We start from the raw sequence: 19,249 nt of genomic DNA, 5'->3' as shown, positions 1-19,249 counted from the left end.
ACAGGAAGTGATATGGCTGGGTGGAGAGAAGAATGTAAGGTAGGAGGAGACAGGAACCCAGTCCCCTTTCAGTCTGATGATTTTGAGGAGGTAAGAACTCTAGTGACTGGCTGCTCTGCTTCTCTTATCTTTCAGCTTTCACCCTGACATCTGACTCTGGGTTATTATTATTATTATTATTATTATTATTATTATTATTATTAAGATCAATTAGAATTAATCTACAACACTGGGTTTCTTTGCTAATCCCTGGGCTACTTTCAGAGGCATCATACAGGTAGCCCATGTGATCTTTGGCCCTAGACATGAATTTCTCGCAGGCAACTAGATTAGCTCTCGCCACACTTGCTTTGCTCACCCAGTGAGGATGACCTCTCAGTGGGCACCCAATCCCACAGTGTCTAGGACCTGTTGAGGGTACACGGGACCCTTCAAGGAAGGGCTTTGGTCTGGTGGGCCATATTCAAAGCCTGAAGCCACCGAAGCAGGTCCCCTCAGTCATGTGGCAGGGGGAGGGCCCTTGTCACTTTTATCTAAGGACTGGAGATCTGGAGGGCACCCCAGGGAACAAGCCTAGCCTCTGAAGGAGCACCATTGAAATTTGCTATCTTAGGCTCCCCAGCTACCCAGTGAGGTTCTGAGGTGTCTCTGGAGGAACTTTGCCTATGTTGGCCTCCAGGACCCGAGTATACTACAAGGGGATGTTCAGGGATGATATACTCCTCTTGGAGACATCCACACCTGTCTTAGGTGTTAGAAGTATTCTGGGGGAGTGCTTTTAAGCCCATCTGTATCTGTGGATAGATACTATCAAAATATCAAATGTGCCTTCAAGATAAGAGATCTGGGTACTAGAAAGATGGCTCAGCAGCCAAGTGTGCTTGCTACTCTTACGGAGAACTAAGTAGCTCCACAGGATGGGTTACAACTGTCTATCACAACACCCTGGAGGGGTGACTCCAGTGGGCATGCTCAGAGACATAGAAATAAAAACAAAAAACACATTTATATACGATTATAGGCATTATATTTTTATTGGTACTAGCTTTTCATCCCCCCCCTCCTCCCCCTCCTCCTCCTCTTCTTTCTCCTCCTCTGCCTCTTCCCCTGCTGCCTCCAACTCTACCACCTCCTCCTCCTCTTCTTCCTCTGCCTCCCCTGCTTCCGCCTTAGGCGCCGCCGCCGCCTCCTCCTCCTCCTCTGTTTCCGCCTCCTCATCTGTTGCCGCCTCCTCCTCCAATGCAAACTCCTCCACCGGCTCCTCCACCACCACCTCTTCCTCCTCCTCCTCATTCGTATCTTCATTTGAAGATTTAGGTGGGGCTTGGTATAGTACATTTATCTCTAGGGATAGAGTAGGAATAAGTTCAAAATAGGGAAGGAGTCATGGCACAAAGTGTAGCATGAATCTTAACTGGTCTTATTAATAAAATCAAACCTGTGAGCCAGGTATTGGGGTGAAGCTGGAAGATCAGAGATACATAACAGGCCACAGCTAACCTCACCTGGCCAACTTCTCAGCTGATCTTGTTTCCTCAGACTGGAAGCCTCTGTGTCCTCATATCCCAATGACTCTCAGCTGAACTGTGCTGTTCAAAACCTAAAAGCTTAACCTGCCAAATGCTTAACCAGCCAAACACTGCTAGTTTCTGGTCCTCACGCCTTATATACCTTTCTGCTTTCTACCATCACTCCCTGGGATTAGAGGCTTGCTTTCTGGGATTAAAGGCGTGAGTCACCATGCCTGGCTGTATTCTTGAACACATGGATTTCTGCCTCTGGAATGCTAGGATTAAAGGCGTGTGCTACCACTGCCTATCCTAAGTATCTAGTGGCTTTTCTGTTCTCTGACCCCAGATAAGTTTATTAGGGTACACAATATTTTGGGGAACACAATACCCCACAACAAAGCTCTGGGACACTGCTGGGTATTTCTTGCAGGGACCAGGTTGGCCATCCTAGGTGAGTGACTGCTCCCACATGTGCCACCATCCATGCTACCAACATTGTTGGGGACAATTTTCTATTGGCTGCTGTTCTGTTGTTTGTAACTTTTGGATGTTGGGTCTCCTTTCACATCAAAAACAAAGCTTTGCTTGCTAACTGTGTTGTGCTTAGCATCCCTGTTCCCACTCTGTTCAGCTCCCTGCTTTCCCCAGCTAGGCAAGAACAGCACTTCACCTCTTTTCCACAAGTAATGGTGTGACTAGATGACCTGGTAAGACTCAATTGTGTCTAGCTGGGCATGTCCCTAAGCAATGTCCCATTGTATACACTTCCTATTGGGATTTTGGCTCTCCCATAAACTCTGTAAAGGACTCAGGTGAGGCCACATTTCAAGGGAAGGGGAAGACAACTGGGTACACTTATGCATAAAACAGGAATGAATCCAGGGATCCATGATGGATTAGGTTAGGTCCGATCAGGTGGGCCAGTCAACTCGGTATGCAGAATCAAGAACAAGGCAGCAGGGACACACTTTCATGGATTACTGGGCATAACGTGCAGAGCCGCCATTCCACTCAGGAAATAGGGAGGAGGGTGGAGAAGGCTCTAGGTAAGGGACAGAAGAGTGGTCAAATGATGTGGCCGGTGAAGTGGGCTCCTTCATCGCTGTGGACACATTGATTAGAAAGAGTCGTCCCTGAGTTTACACAAGCAGAATCAATCCATCAGAAGTAGAAGGGTACAGGGCAGGCAGACATACTTTGCAGTGAAGAAAGACCCTCACCTTACTGCAGGGGTTCCATAAAAGACCTTTGGGGAATATAATCTCCTTTGATTCATACTCTAGACCCGTGGAGACAGGTGAGAACTATACTAAGCATGAAGCCGTATCAGTTTCAGACAGCTTAGAGGACAGAACACACTGGAAGATATGGCAAGGTGATCTGATGAGATGGCAGGAAACTGAGGTTCTGACACACAGAGGATAAGTCAGAGAGGACTCAAGAGATAAAATACAAGTGGCCATGCACTTTAATTCCTGGGATTTTGTACATCCATGATGAACTAGTAATATCTGGAAAGGAGGCCTTATCTGGACCACAGAGTCCCAGATCCATGCTCAAGTACTAGGTCAGAAGCTCCAAGATAGGTGTCAATGTGTCCTTTGACTCATTTGCCCTACAGGTCAGTCTAGTGTGAGGAGCACAGGCTGGAAATGAGCTCACACACAGGCTTCCTCCTGTCCCTGTCCCCACTGACACCATGTCCACATGACAGAGTAGACCCAGAATGCAATGTTGTTACCTACTTGGAGCTATAGGACTTGACTCCTTTCCCAACTCCCTGAGTTGCAGTTCAGGAGCATCACCTGGAAGAAAGCAACAGAGTGGCTCATTCTGCCTACAGAAGATACAGCCACATCAGCTCACACCAGATCAGCCCCAGCTTCCCACTGGTTCCTTGACATCTTAGGTTATGGAAGGTGCTTCAGTGAGGCCAGTCTACTCACTCTGCCACCCACCCATAAGATTGTCTTTTATATAAAGACTGAATGGGGGCTGGAGAGGTGGCTCAGAGGTTAAGAGCACTGGCTGCTCTTCTAGAGGTCCTGAGTTCAAGTCCAAATAACCACATGGTGGCTCGCAATCATCTATAATGAGATCTGGTGCCCTCTTCTAGCACACAGGCATACATGCAGGTAAAACACTGTATATATAATAAATAAATAAACAAACAAACAAATGAATAAATAGAAGTAGGCACTTCAATATTTTAAGGAAAAAGAAGACTGAATGGAAACATGGAGGTACTGTTATAAGTCCTGCAGGACCAGCCAGAAGAGGATTCACTTCTGCATTATTGGGCCCACACTACAAGACCTTTGTACTCAGGTTCATGTCATTGACTACCGACAGTTGTGAGCCACTGACAGTTTCTTCTATCACAACTCACCAATCAAAAGTGAGCACCAGATATACACATATTTCCAGACTACACATATTTCAGAATACACACAATTTCCGAGGAACGCTACTGATTACAACTGATGGCTAGGAGCGTTGTCGGGGACAGAGGCAGGAAGGATGGGTGTTCCGGTGAAGACCATACTTTTATTTCTAAGTTTGTTTCATCTGCATTGCCTGCATATGAATGCTTGTATATCACATGCATACAATGCCAGGCAAGATCAGAAGAGGGCATGAGATACCCTGGAACTGAGTTACAGATAGTTGTGAGCAGCTCTATGGGTGCTGGAGCTCAAATCTGGTCCTCTGGTAGAACAGATAATGCTCTTAATCAAAGAGCCATCTCTCCAACTCCCATTGACAGTGGGGTTTGGTATGTTTGCTTCTACCTCTCTTTACCATTATGCCTGGATGGAGTAGTATTTAAATCTCCAGGCAAATTTACATCTCACTGATACCTTTCATACTGCCTTAGCCTGCCAAGCAGAAGGTACAACCTTACTGTTTCCTGGATCCTCTCCTATCAACTCCAACAGGGCATGCTGTTACTTACTAGGAAAGCTTTCTTTACTACTGATATTCTGATGCTCTTCAACATCTGTGTCCCCCACTTGGGCTATATCTGCAAGAACATCAGGACATAGTGTACCAGGTAAAGCCACACCAGCTCACACAAAGTTGACCCAGGTTCTTCTTGGGATTTTCCACAGAGCCTCTATGGCAGAACCATTTAATCATTTAACTTTCAACTCTCCTTTCCAACAGGAATCCTGATTCAGGCTTCTTAGGAATGAAACACTAAGGTATTTCCTGAACAAGAGAGAGATTTCAGATACTTACGATTTCCAAACACAACAGATGTGATCTGCAACTATGAAAAAGAAAGCATTGTTAAGATTGGGCTATACTGTATCCTTCACAATGGTCTGGTTTTCTCTGGATGACTTAGAGACCGGTGGAAATAGAGCTCTACTGGTGCTGCATATGACACCAGTAGAGACGGAAAGAGCCTTCCTTCCTGGCACTGTACCTCCCAAGTCCACTAACATTGCAAGCAAATCCTTACTAGAACAGGGAAAGGAGTTTCTGAGGGAACTCCTTCTATGTTTCAATTTTAATGAATATGGTGATGTCAACGATACCAGAGAGCTGGAGACCCTGAACTCCACAAAGGAAACTGTCTTTCAAAAAGTAACACACATGGAACCCAAATAGAGCTGTATTTCTACAGAAGACACACAAAGGTATGCTTACCATTTGTCTGGATTCTGGTACACTAATAGCACCAGATAAATCTAGGAGAAAACAGAGTAACTGTGAGGATGTTGGCAACTAATGATTATAAAACACTCAGGGAATATTTTCAATGTGCACACGTGTGTATGGAGATAGCTTGGGCTGCTGCTGGGCCATCCTCCAGTGTAGAAGGATGTTCCAGAAAAGAAAAAATAAAACAGATCAATATGAGACCTAGGTTCCTTGTTCCTCAATTAAAGCCACTTTAAACAATATAAAATAAATCTAGCTGGTTCACACTTTGTGGCATATACTTATTGCTTTTTTTTTTTTTTTGGAGCTGAGGACCGAACCTGGGGCCTTGTACTTGCTAGGCAAGTGCTCTACCACTGAGCTAAATCCCCAACCCTTATAATCCCAGCATTCAGGAGGTAGTGGAAGGAGGACCAGGCCTCAGCTTCAACCATAGAGCAAGATAGAGGCAGCCTGTGATAAATGTGTCCCTGTCTCAAAATAAAAATAATAACACTAAAGCTGCATAATTTCTAACTGTATTCTAAATATTTATCCTATACTTGCAGGTCAGTGTAGCTTTTACCATCCAACAGAACAATTTCTCTTTGCAACAGAATGAAATCATAACAGAAAACTACAACAAATAAAAATGCAGAGATCAGGTGACTGTGGGGGGCCTGGCCTGAACCTTCCATCTAGAACATTAGTGCTGCAACCAAAACTGTGGAGAGTGGGAGAAAAAAATCCTCTTCCCCTGGGAACAGCCCAGTTGGTTTTCCAACAACAACTGGTCAGCTCTGAAATCTCATAATACAGATAACATTGTATGGAAAGAGTGGATTATATCTATATATTTAGGAATATATCACACACACACACACACACACTCACACACACTCACAAATGCTCTCTCTCTCTCTCTCTCTCTCTCTCTCTCTCTCACACACACACACACACACACACACATGTAACTACAATCTACAGTTGGAGGGAAGGAGGCCAGAGGTCATAAATTCGAGGAAGAAAGGGGGTGACGCATGGGGATGGTCAGAGGGAGGAAAGAGGAAAATGATATAATTTAATTTCAAAAAACAAAAAGTTTCAAAGCACAGTATGTGTGATTGTTAACACTTGCTATGTGTCACCAACAGGTGTTTCTCAGAACTGCACAGGCTGCTCAACTGATCTGCTTTGGTTACTGACAAGCTGGGTTGGAAAATCTTATTGCTCATAGTGCTATTAGAAAGTGTACTATAATATTTCAGTTGTTTTTTTTTTGTGTGTGTGTGTGTGTGTTTGTTTTGTTTTGGGACAGCTTCTAAGACATGAGTCCAAAATCTACAGAAGTAAGTCGCCTTGTCCTACATGATTGCTTTAAACTCCAAAGGTCTGTGTGAAATGACCGGACACAGCAGGGAGTCTTTGGATTTTTCACACAAGTGACTTCAAGCATCTGTGGATGTGGTCTAGTTTAATATGCAGTTAACATGACATGGAGGCAATTTGTCATGGACAGGCAGCATCTCTGAACCACATGGTAAACCCTCAGCCCTGCTGACAATGCTCTCAAAATTTTCTTAAATGAATTTAAGGCTCAACCACGGAAGCAAGAGCAATGGATTGCCCAGATGGATTCATGTTTTAACTTTCTGCTTTTGACTTTGATCAGAGATTCTTCATTTTTGTTCTGAAGCAGGGGTTATAACAATCCCCAAGCACAAATGTCATGAAGACTAGATGAACTAATAAAGTATAAAGTTCATTTAAAGTATGAATGGGAGCATAAACTATGTCCTCCATAGACCATTACCCATGCAGGGAAACAAGACATTGAAGCACCTGAAACCCTAATATTCTTTATGCACACAGCCTCATGGAAATCTATGCAGAAACCTGGCTGTCAAGGGCATCTAGAACACCCTTAAAAAGTCGTGTTGACTGTTTTGCTCTCTCCAGAAACAGCAAGTTGGGTGGCCTTTCAAAGAGAAGACAGTAAGGGACACCCTACCTATCTTAACATTTACATTCTTCCTCACCAAGGAGTTAAACAATACTTACCGCTTTGGTCTTCTTCCCAGGCTCCCTGAAATTATAGAAACAAAGACATTTTGAGGGTAACATCATGGGGCATACAGGCACATGTCTTTCTCTTTTTTTTAATTAAGATTTTTTTCATTCATTTTACACACCAATCAAAGATCCTCTTCTTCCCTCCTTCCATGCCCCCAGCCTCCCCTCCCAATCCACCCCTCACTTCCTCCCACAAGAAGGCAAGTCCTCCCATGTGGAGGCACATTCAGTAGAGGCAAGTCCAAGTCCTTCCCCCCTGCCTCAAGGCTGCACGAGGTATCCCATCATAGGTAGTGGGCTCCACAAAGCCTGCTCATGCACCAGAGATGGTAACTTGTTATGTACACACTCATAAGTGGATACTAGATATAAAGCAAAGAGTAATCAGGCAACAACCCACAACCCCAGAGAAGCTAACTAACAGGGAAGACCCAAAGAGGGACACATGAACTGCCCTGGGAAGGGGAAACAAATGAGATCTCCATGAGTAAACTGGGTATGAGGAGTGGGCAATGGAGGTTAGGGGATAGGGGATGAGAACATAAGGGAATGGGATGGTTGAACTGGAACAGGGAGGGGGAAAGCAATGAAAGAGATACCATGATAGAGAGAGACATCGTGGGGATAGAGAAAAACCAGGTGCTAGGGAAGTTCCCAGGCATCCCCAAGGATGACCCCAGCCTGGACTACTAGCAATAGTAGAGAGGGTGCCTGAACTGAACTGGCTTGCCCCAGAGATCAGACCGGTGAATACCCTGTCATCACAGAACTTTTCTCCAACTAATGGAAGCAGATGCAGAGATCCACAGCCAATCACTAGACCGAGCTCCAGGAGTCCAGTCAAAGAGAGAGAAGAGGATTCTATGAGCAAGTGCATCAGGATCATGATGTGGAAACACGCAGGGACAACCAAACAAACAAGAGGGAATTCATGAAAGTTGGATCAATGGCTGTGGTGCCTACATGGGACTGGACTAGGTCCTCTGCATGGTGAGACAGTTGTGTAGCCTTTATTTCACTGCCAACATTAATGGCTGGCAAAACAAAGATATATCTGTGACAAACCTACGATATTTTTCAGAATGATGTATCTCTAACCCTCCTTCAGTCACCAACCACAAAATAATCTAAAGAAGAAGCATTGTTTTCCAGAGGGACAGGTGATAGCATATATTCTGTACCCTGACTGTGCCATTCACAAATGCTCTTTCTCATAAGGTGTCCATCGGCAAGGAACTATTCTACTATTCCAGAAAACACAGCATAGTATATATACATACTGTCATATTTTAATAGGCAAACTCAAATAAAATAGGAAAGTCAGACAGCAACATTTCTATTTCAGTCATAGAAAGTCCACCTTACCTCAGTAGAATGGTCGATTTCTTCCTCTTTAGAAAATAACTGTTTAATATCAGGGGCATCTTTAGTATCTAGGAAGAGAGAGTGACTGTTCATCACTGGTGCTGTGGGCCATGGCTTCCTTAGAGAACAGTGCTTAGCTTACACAACAGGCTTATATGTATGGCTATGCTCTCGAGGCTAGACCGAGGGGCTGCTGGAGCATCCTCATTGAAAGCACTGAGTCAACGAGAAGCAGGGAAAAAATGGAAAATGGAACACTTGCAGTGTGCTGATGGGAACAGAAGACAATAAAAGTCTTCCAAGGGTACAAGCTTCCCATTACTCCTATCAATCACTTGAAGACCAGACGGATGGTCTTCTAAAACTAAGAAACAATGTGAGTTTTAATTTATGCTAAGTTGCCATCTAGTACACACTTTCCAGGGTACCAAAAGGAATATGGTTTATGGAGTGGTATTGGTGAACACGAGAAAATAAAGACCATGATAACGTGTCCCCTCTGCAGCACATCTGGGTAACTCAGAATGCTGGAAACAAAACAAGGCTCACAGCAATCCAGAAGCTAATTCAATGAACCACTGAATTAGCATTTTAACCTCTAGTGGCACCATGCTCCACTCCCTAGTTCAGTGCATGAACCATAAAGGGGCAGTCACATCCCAGGGAAAGGAAAACCTTAAATGCTGTTGTGTTGGAGCAGCACAGCTTTTCTCTGGAATAGATACTATTTTTAGAGTAGGCTAATAGAGCAATGTAATTTTTCTCTTTGGAGTAGAAAGCACTTTCCCAAGTCATCTGCTAAAAGCATTGGCAGACCATATTTTTCCAGTGGTTTCCTGTGGTAATAGGTATATTCTGGGGCAAACATTCCATAAAATGAAATCACAATAAAACGAGTATCATGGAGATAATTTACACACTTCCTACATTCTTTTGGTTAATCTAAGATTCACACAAATGGAGGACAATGTACACACACACACACACACACACACACACACACACACACACACACACGGTTCTGAACAATCAAGACATGAGGCTTTATTTCTTTTCCCATGGACACTGAAGTTCTGTTCACATAGGAAGGTTAAACTAAGAATTCTGTACCCTCCAGTGTATTGAAGCTCTCCCCCACAGACCAGTAGAATCCCATGACAAAGACAGGATACTTGCTGGTTGTATGCAGTTAAAACTCACTCCAATCACTAATTCACTATTACAGAAAACCCCCAGAAACACACGAGGAAGAGAATAATCATTGTAAACAATTCATTCACAAAGTCACTAAAGAAACTGAAGATTTAAAACACACAGGAGCAATAATCAACTTCAAGGTAGTAAAACCATTTTATAGCAATGTCTGATTAACAACAAAAACCATAAGGTATTTTTGAAAACATGAAATATGTAGTAATGTGCTACTAAAACTCAAAGTTTCTAGTTGGTAGCTTTAAAAGGACATTATCATAATATTCATCTGATTGTAGTGTGAAATTTAAGATTTAGATACTAACTTGGAGAACCTATAGAGTTCAGGAGACTAGAAAGGGAACATTAATTGGTAAGGAGGAAGGAAGATAGTAAGGGGGTCATGGGGGAGCACAGGTGACATGAAGGGAAAAGGGGGAGTAAAGGGAGGGAGGTCTGAGTGGGGAAAGGGATGGCAGAACAGAACAAAGGAGGGACAGCACGGAGGATGTTTGAAAAGGCTCAATGGAAGATCATAAGATTAAATAGACACACAAATAGTCAAACAAAAATGTATAATTGGGATTGCTCCAAACAGGGAATTATGCCAGATGCCATGGCTTGCCATGTAAACATTTGACAGCCTGGAAAGATGGCTGAGGTAAAGGTCATCTGTCTTTTTCAGAGGACATGGTTGTGATTCTTTGATAGGTTGTATATATTTTATGGAATTATAAAATGGATCATTTGCTTCCGAAAGAGGAAAAGCACAGGAACCTCCCATTTTCCTCGTACTTACAGATCTCTTTCCTGCTTTCTCGCACTCCCAAGCACAGGGTGTGACATGGCCACTACTGGGACCCTTTCCCATTGAACCTGGCCAAGAAGGCTGTTACATATTTCAAATTTCACTTTACTTTGGGGACTCTTCAGATCTAATCCATCTGTGTCACCCACATGTGGATTAATGTGGGGCGTTTACCCACCACCCCCACAGCTTGCTAGAGTTTTCTTGAGTGCGATCAGCAGGAAATATTAGATAGAAGGATTTATAGCGGAGAATCTTGCGGAGATAAACAGATAGAAAATAAAGGATAGCCTCGAGAGGGCCTGGAACCTATTTCAACGGGCCCCGACTGTCTCTTGCCCAGGGTTTTTATAGAGACGCCAAGGGGTGGAGCAAAAGACCTCCTCCCCCAGCACAGCCAAGTGCAGACCATCTCAGACACCTGCACTCAGGCCCGTGGTCCTGATCATCCTCTATTCGGACCTGCTGGGTAAAGCCACGAGGAACCCCAGAACGGGCTCCCACAGATTAAGTAGCAGATAGGGTTACTCACCTGTTTCTGCCCATATCAGGTGAAGCTACATCAACTTATACATGTGCCCCAGCTTTCCTCTAGTTCATAGTATTCAGCGAGAGCCAAAGTGACTTTTATTTTTATTTAATTTTTTAAATACCTCTTAAAATTCTATGGTTGTATTTCTAGGGATGAGATAGATACACTGATATATTTCAGATAGTGAAAGTTCTGGTAAATCTGTTCAGTTTTACCTATGGCACAGAGGATAACTGACTACTACATATAATGGAAGCAAAGCCTCAATATGTACAGTACCTTCCTCTTGGGTTTGTATTATTTCATCAGATGCGCTACCACTGCCTGGAACAGCAACTGGAGTAGCTGGAGGTTCCTCCGTAACTTGAGGGATGATAATTTTTTTCCTACAAAATCTTCTAAAGAATGAAGTAACTGAAAATGTAGTCACAACAGGGAGAGTTATGTTAGTTTACGGCAGAAAACCAGAAAACTAATCATGGCTGTGTGTTTGTAAATATGGTCTAATTTCCTGTTCCAGCTAGTCATCAGTGTCAAGAGTGTTGCTTGTGGAAGATCACATTTTGTGATTAAGCAGTATACAGACAATATAGGTACTGTCTGCATTTACGTGGCTGGTGCAATACAAAAGGAGCAGGACTGAATGTGTTGTATGGGTTTGGTGCCAGATGGCAGCCCTTCCTTCTGACAATCGCATGAATACACTGTTGTTCATACGATTCCTCTTTCTTCCATGCTTTTCTCCAAACACTGGAAGTTTCAGAAGGACTTCTCATGATACTTTCTAGTCTAAAAGAGAACTACAAATGGTAAATCATAAGGAAAGGCACATGTACAGCAGAAATACTCCAATGATGTTTGTTAAATATCAGAGGAATTCAGCTAGAAGCTAGTGACTGAATTTAGAGCGATCCATTGCATCCAGCATGGGAAGTGTGGCTGTTGTTGACTTTCATTCTTTATTCACCTGTGGTCCTTGTAGCTCACAGAGAACATACGGTATTAATAGCCTTACATGACTGAGAAGTAAACAACTGTGTGCACTCCCGACTTTTCACCGTTAGGACCACATTAGTTACACCCCTGTCACTGTGACCAAACCCCTGACAGGAGCAGCCTGAGAGAGAGAGATATTCTTTACCTTCCAATCCCTGACTCAAAACTGGAGTCACTGGAGGGCACTGGCTTAGTACAAATATGTGACTCTTCTCTTGCATCTTCAACCTGTCATATCCCTCCCACTGACTAATTGTGACTGCCAGGGAACCCCACTGAGAGATTATAGATTCGAGCATATTCCTTAGAAATACTCAGAGTCCAAATCATTCTACATCATGTTATTGCACGATGGTTTGACAAAAATGAAACTTCCCTTCAATTGGCCAAGCCTTCCTTGATGTCTTCAACATGACCAGGTAAGGAAAGCAGTCTGGCATTTGGGTGGTAAGTATGCACATGGCTTTCTAGATGACAAATATCCTCAGCCACTGTATGGACAACCCAGATAAATGTAGCTAGAAGGGCAGGGTCTGTATTAGCACCAAGTGTGCACCACAGCTGCTCTGCTCGACTCATCAAAGTCCAGTTTCTACACACTCTTCTACCCACAGACTCTACGGGGCAATTGAGTCAAGCTCATCCCCTAACCATTATTTTAAACTTCTAGAAATACCTCTAATGCAAGATCAGGCTGAAAATCCCTATGTATAAAAGGATGAGTTTCAATTTATGGTTCTCCTCACTCTAGCTCTGAAGAATTGGGTTTACAGAAGTGTGCCACAATGGGCACATATTATACAGTCATTGGGATCAAATCCAGGGTTGTGCACATGCTAGAAGCACACTAAACCGAACTGGTCTTTACATTCCTGCCCATTGACCCTCTTTGACAAATCTGACTGTGAGGTTACTCTAACACAGCCAGCATCTTCAGAATGATGATACCCAGCCATGCTCTGCCTGTGTAACTCACTGCTGCTTATATCATTCCACTGAGTGCTCAGAAACAGCAGGCAGCAGGGAGACTGACTGCCAGTAATAGAAGTAATACTGGAACACAAACTCGAGCTCACCTTTAAAGATGTATAGATAGCCAAAAGAATGATCCAGTGCAGCTCAAGAATGAAGGGATGACTGGAGGTCTTAGTGGACATTGCCTATAAATTGTGTGGCTCTTTGGGCTCATGTTAATGTTGTCTAATCTGTTAAGCTTTTACAATAGTTCTTACTGGAATGAGCCATCTCTTCCATAAATCCAGTTATCACACACATCCGACCTATTTTTCAGTGCAGTCTCTCCTATAGTCAAATGCTCTGATCTGACCAAACATATGGACTTTCTATGGTGGTATTTTATTTGTACTGAAATGTGATTTAATTGTATGTTAATAAATAAAGTTGCCTGGGGTCTGAGCTATTAGAGCCATAAAAAGAGCGTGGCGGTGGTGGCACATGCCTTTAATCCCAGCACTTGGTAGGCAGAGCTAGGTAAGTCTCTGTATGTTCAGGGATACAGCCAGCATTGGAGACACACGCCTTTAAGACCTGGAGGGCTGTACTTACAGGCAGTGACGAGGCAGTCACGTGTTTGGGTTTACAACCAATGAGAAGGCAGAACAGAAAGACTATATCAAGACAAACACACAGGAAGTAGGTCTCTTTCAGAGAGGTAGGACCACCACAGGAGGAAGGGTAAGGTTTTAGCTCTGAGCTCTGACCTCTTGGCTTTCTCTTTTACATTGGTTCTGTGTTTCTTATTTAATAAGACGGTTGGTTACATCTACAAATTTCCATCTATCATACTTATGAGTGTCTGCAGGCAGCTAAAGAGTACTGCCTGGCTTTCTGCCCACTTGGTGCTCATCATTGTCTGCTGTTTACCTAGGGCTGGGTTATTGCAGGCAGATGCTGGGAAGATGGGCCTCTCACATAGGTATCCCTGAGCCCTTGACAAAATAAAAAGTACTTCCTGAGCTCTACCACTGGAAAGACTGATGACCTATCCATACACTTTGAGCTATCATTCTCCAGAGAAATGCACAAAAAAAAAAACAAAACAAAACCAAGTCTATCACACATCTGTACGGTGAGCTTTGAACACTTTTTTTTTTAAGGTAAAATGTGTATCTTGCTTTTTGAATTGACAAATTTGTCACTGGAAAGTGGACTCTGTCATAGGGATAACTGTATTGGGAAAAAAATCTATTTAGACCCTGCCTGGTACACAAAATGCCAAAATAACTAGAGGCATCAGAACTGAAAGCAGTGACTGTAGACACATTGGTAAGACTCGTTACTTAGGGCATTGCCTTTTCCCTGCTTAAATTCCCAAGTTTCACTCCCAATAGGAGTCTTATATCACATTGGTGTGCCAGAGAAAAGACAGCCAGCATTTAAACAATTCTAAAATGTGTTTGAGAGATTCCGTAATACATACAACAATTAAATTTCCTCTTCTCCACCTGTAATTGAAAGGAAAGAAAACACTTTGAGGTTCAGGTCATACAGAGTCTTTTTGCATAGCTCTTTAGTTCACCCTATGACACAGCATAGTGTAAAGCAGGATAGGAAAAAGACATTAAAAAAAAGACTGTATTCATACATTATGTGATGATGTCACAGAAAACCAGGGCTACGTACTTTGTGACAAAAACTAATACATCACACACTAATGCTGACTCAAAGTGAGAGCAGAGCACCTCTTCTGTTTGGCCTTCACTGAGGGCTCCCTAAGCTACATCCCAGCATGGCAGACCAACTTAACAACCTGCCCTGGGAGATTAATTCCTTCTAAGAGGGGGCCTCCAATTATTTGCACGAGTGCACATGTTTTAAATGTATTATACCCCAAATATTCAAATATTGGATGCATGAAGCTTCCCACCATATTGAGACTTTTGGGGAACAACACAAATTCCATCTAGATGACAGGATGGGAAAACAAATAGGAGAGGCCCCTTAAGGAAAAACACACATCTTAATAGATGATATGCCTGTTAACTTCTGAGTCAATATTACACACATTTATCTAAAGAGGAGCCTTTTTTCTCCAGAAGAAAAGCCCCCCTCATACAGACTGTGACACTTGACACGGGAAGATTTGATTCAGTCTGGACCAAGATGGTACAATTCCACTTTGTCCTCTTCCTAAATTAACTCTCTAATACCCATGATGCCCTGCTCAGTTTCATTGTTCAATGGGATATGCACTGAAACATAAGATCACTAGAATAACCTTTCTATCTTAGAGAAAAGAAAGGCCCCCTTACCTTCTCCACCTTTATTTCTGTCTCTTCAGGTAGCACTAAAGGGGACAGAAAGTGACTGTCAGCTCATGGTCTTGCTTCCTACTTATGCAGCATCCTTACTTGATGTGACTAAAAGTGCATAGACTTAGTACATGTGACTAGACCTACTGAACAGGATTGTTGGGCAGCTGCTGAACTGTCTTCCCTTGAAGGGAAATTAAAACAGAAAAAGGCCTGGAGAGATATGAGTAACAGAATTGTATTTCCAGACAGTGGGGGACCTAAAGCAACATAAAATAATCTATCAGATTGAAGATTAAATACAAATCTTCACAGGTATTCTCTTTGGAGTGACCACTGGTATGCTTCAGTTTGCATGTAGAGGTCAGAAGACAAATTGTGGGATCCCAAATTGTAGATGCATAAGATAACCCCCACACCTAAGGCTCAGGGAACATTTTGGTAGAGGATTGGAAAGACTATAAGAACCAGAGGGACAGGACATATGCTGCTAGATAGTGTCTTCTAGACATGGCAGGGATGATATAGCCCATGAAATCTCAACACAGTTCCCCAAATAGGACCTGCATCATGACAGCCCCTACTGATATGGCACCCTAGACCAGGAGCTACAGAGAGGTTGCAGAGAGATGAATTTTCTCCAGAGGTAAGTCTCCTCATAAGTTATCTAATCCTGAACTAACTGCACTAAACATACAAGAGCACACATAGGTATATATAAGAGCAACATTAAATGAACTCCTCTGTTTATGTAAGTATAGTAGTTATCAGAGAAGAACTCATATATTTGAAGGGGGGACATGGGATGAGATGGATTGAGGAGAAGGTGGGATAGAATGATGTAAACACAGTAGTCACATTAAATTCTCAAAGAATTAAAAATGTAAATTATAACAATCCTGGTCTTTCACTTTTGTCTTCCTTCCTTCAATCAAGGTTTTTCATTGAAGCTAAACTGAAACTAATAGTCATCAGGACCCAGAATCATCCTTCTCTGGCCCTGAATATGCTGGGGTTACGGGTGTGCATAGAATTGTCTGAACTTTTTTATATGTGCACTGGAGATTAAATCATGCTGAGTGAGGTAACCCAGACTCAGAAAGAAAACATGATATGTACTCACTTATAGGAGGATACTAGATGTAAAACAAAGATGACTAGACTGCTACTCACAATTCCAGGGAGGCTACCTAGAAAACAGGACCCCAAGAAAAACATAGGGATCACTCAATGACAGAGAAATGGACGAGATCTACATGAACAACCTGGACGTGAGTGGGGGTAATGAAGGGCAAGGGTGGAGGGAAAGAGAGCTTAGGGGAACAGGAGATCCCAGATAGATCAAGAACAGAGAGAGAGAACAAGGAATAAAAGACCATGATAAATGAAGACCACATGAGAATAGGAAGAAGCAAAGTGCTAGAGAGGCCCACAGAAATCCACAAAGATACCCCCACAATAGACTACTGCCAATGGTCGAGAGACAGCCGGAACTGACCTACTCTGGTGATAGAATGGCCAAACACCCTAACTATCATGCTAGAAACCTCATCCAATGACTGAGGGAACCAGATGCAGAGATCCTCGGCCAGGCCCCGGGTGGAGCTCCAGGAGTCCAATTGGCAAGAAAGAGGAGGGTTTGTATGAGCGAGAATTGTTGAGACCAAGGTTGGAAAAAGCACAGGGACAAATAGCCAAATGAAGGGAAACACAAGAACTATGAACCAATACCTGAGGAGACCCCAACTGGATCAGGCCCTCTGGATAAGTGAGACAGTTGATTAGCTTGATCTGTTTGGGAGGCATCCAGGCAGTGGGACCGGGACCTGCCCTCAGTGCATATGCTGGCAGTTTGGAACCTGGGGCTTATACAGGGACACTTGGCTCATCCTGGGAGGAGGTGACTGGACCTGCCTGGACTGAATCTACCAAGTTGAACTCAATTCTCAGGGGAGTCTTTGCCATGGAGGAGATGGGAATGGGGGGGGGGGCTGGGAGGAAGGCAGGGGGAGGGCAGGAGGGGGGGAGAACAAGGGAATCCATGGGTATATGTAAAATTAAATTAAATTATAAAATAAAAATTTAAAAAATTAAAAACAAAACAGGGTACCAATGTGTGCACAGTCTAATCACCTTCTGAGTATCTGTACACCATGTATTTAACTTTAAACAACTATTTAAAAGTGAATGTTCATGTCCCATTACATTATCTCTCAAAGGTAAAAATGATGCAATCTTGGTAAGTATGAATAATGAGATAAATTGCAATAATTCATCATATGTGGTGCATATTTTATGAAAGAACAATGCACAATGGCTAATCTACATGTGTTTATGAACATGGTTTTCTGGTCTTTATAACACTTCAGCTTTGTGATATATATATGTATATATATAAACATATACATATATATCTGCAAGCCCTTTAAACTTACCAAAACTCCTAAATAATGATTATAAGTTGTGCATTTTTGGCAAGGTGAAGACCAAAGACATGAGACTTCTCTTAGAGAAGGCACAAAGGCTAGGCATTTCTCAGAGGTGATCCTTTCCATGCAAAATGGGGGCCTGTGAACACGAGGCTGCCATCAGTATATAGATGCAGGTAAATTCAAGACAAGGTCATTGTAGGGAGCAGATATTCTAATAATTGGAGTCACAGCTTCAGGTGTTTGGTCCAAATGACCATAACATGTCAGTGACTTGACTGTTGTCACACTTCCTAAGATTTCAGACAATGTTCTTCTGTTTGTGTGTGTGTGTGTGTGTGTCTGTGTCTATATCTGTCTGTGTGTATAGTGTCTGTGTGTATATGTGTGTGTCCCTGGGTGTGTCTTGGTGTGTCTATGTATGTGTTTTCACTTAGTTGTTTTTTTTTTTTTCGAGTCAGGGTTTCTCTGGGTAGCTTTGCGCCTTTACTGGAACTCACTCTGTAGACCAGACTGTCCTTGAACTCACAGAGATCCACCTGCCTCTGCCTCCTGAGTGCTGAGATTAAAGGCGTGTACCACCACTGCCCGGCTCATGTAGTTGCATGGATCACTTAGTTTTTTTTTTCTTATTGTGCCTTGTGTCACTCTGTTTATGTGACTGCTCCAAGCTGACTCTGGTTAACGTCTCTGTCTTTACATGTTCAAGAACTTCAGTTGCACACAACCAGCCTTCTACCTATGCCCATCAGGTGAAGGGATGAGCCAGATGACCTAGTAAGATTCAAATGTCATTCTGTAAATGTAGTACACTAGAAGTTTTGGGTTCCGGACTCTTTTCTTGTGACTGATAAGTTTAGAGAAGGAGGAAGAGAAAATTATAGAATATAAAAGACACGACACATAGAGACTCATTCTGGGGACACTTCTGAGAAATGTTTTATAGTATGAAACACCATGAAAAAATTCCCGAAATAAGGGAATTGTCACACATTGATGTATTACTAGGTACAGAGTCTAGAGTCAACATGGCATTCCAGAAGTAGGAGAAAGTGGCTAGAGAAGAGAGAGATGGAGGATTATGGGGGTGGAGACTGGTCCTGGATCTCTGTGGGGCAACTTGAAATTCCCAAAAGAAAGCCACGAATACACAGAACACTATGGACAATCACAGCCTGTGGCAAGATGTGTGTCAAGAAGGTTGCTCCCCAATTGCTCATGTCCTTCAGCTCTTGGAACATGGGTATTAGCTTATGGGAACTTCCTAAGGCACCATCTGTATCTTGGAATCAGAATCAAGAATGCATGAAAAAGAGCCAAGGCAGGGGTCAGAGATCAGATCCCTGCTCACTCATAAGGTCAGAGGTTCAAGGATGAAGGAAAAGTCTCTGACCTCCTCTACACCTCAGTCATCCTGCATG

General features: G+C 43.0%; 1 protein-coding gene across 1 annotated transcript in view; it reads right to left on the bottom strand.

Moving 5' to 3' along the window:
* Positions 1-1,004: 1,004 nt before the first annotated feature.
* Positions 1,005-19,249, bottom strand: part of LOC143268193 (uncharacterized) — a 91,691-nt gene continuing 73,446 nt past the window's right edge. Inside the window, exons 21-29 of the mRNA XM_076549336.1 lie at positions 15,400-15,434; positions 14,568-14,592; positions 11,411-11,545; positions 8,601-8,668; positions 7,224-7,248; positions 5,169-5,209; positions 4,755-4,785; positions 3,257-3,316; positions 1,005-1,344 (exon numbers count right to left, since the gene is read on the bottom strand). Of these exons, the coding sequence (XP_076405451.1) occupies positions 1,025-1,344; positions 3,257-3,316; positions 4,755-4,785; positions 5,169-5,209; positions 7,224-7,248; positions 8,601-8,668; positions 11,411-11,545; positions 14,568-14,592; positions 15,400-15,434 (740 nt within the window). The 3' untranslated portion in view covers positions 1,005-1,024. The remainder of the gene's footprint in view (positions 1,345-3,256; positions 3,317-4,754; positions 4,786-5,168; positions 5,210-7,223; positions 7,249-8,600; positions 8,669-11,410; positions 11,546-14,567; positions 14,593-15,399; positions 15,435-19,249) is intronic.

Source organism: Peromyscus maniculatus, chromosome 12 (assembly GCF_049852395.1).
Source record: "Peromyscus maniculatus bairdii isolate BWxNUB_F1_BW_parent chromosome 12, HU_Pman_BW_mat_3.1, whole genome shotgun sequence".
NCBI classification, from domain to species: Eukaryota; Metazoa; Chordata; class Mammalia; order Rodentia; family Cricetidae; genus Peromyscus; species Peromyscus maniculatus.
Note: the sequence above shows the minus strand (reverse complement) of the source record. Positions and strands in the feature narration are given on the sequence as shown.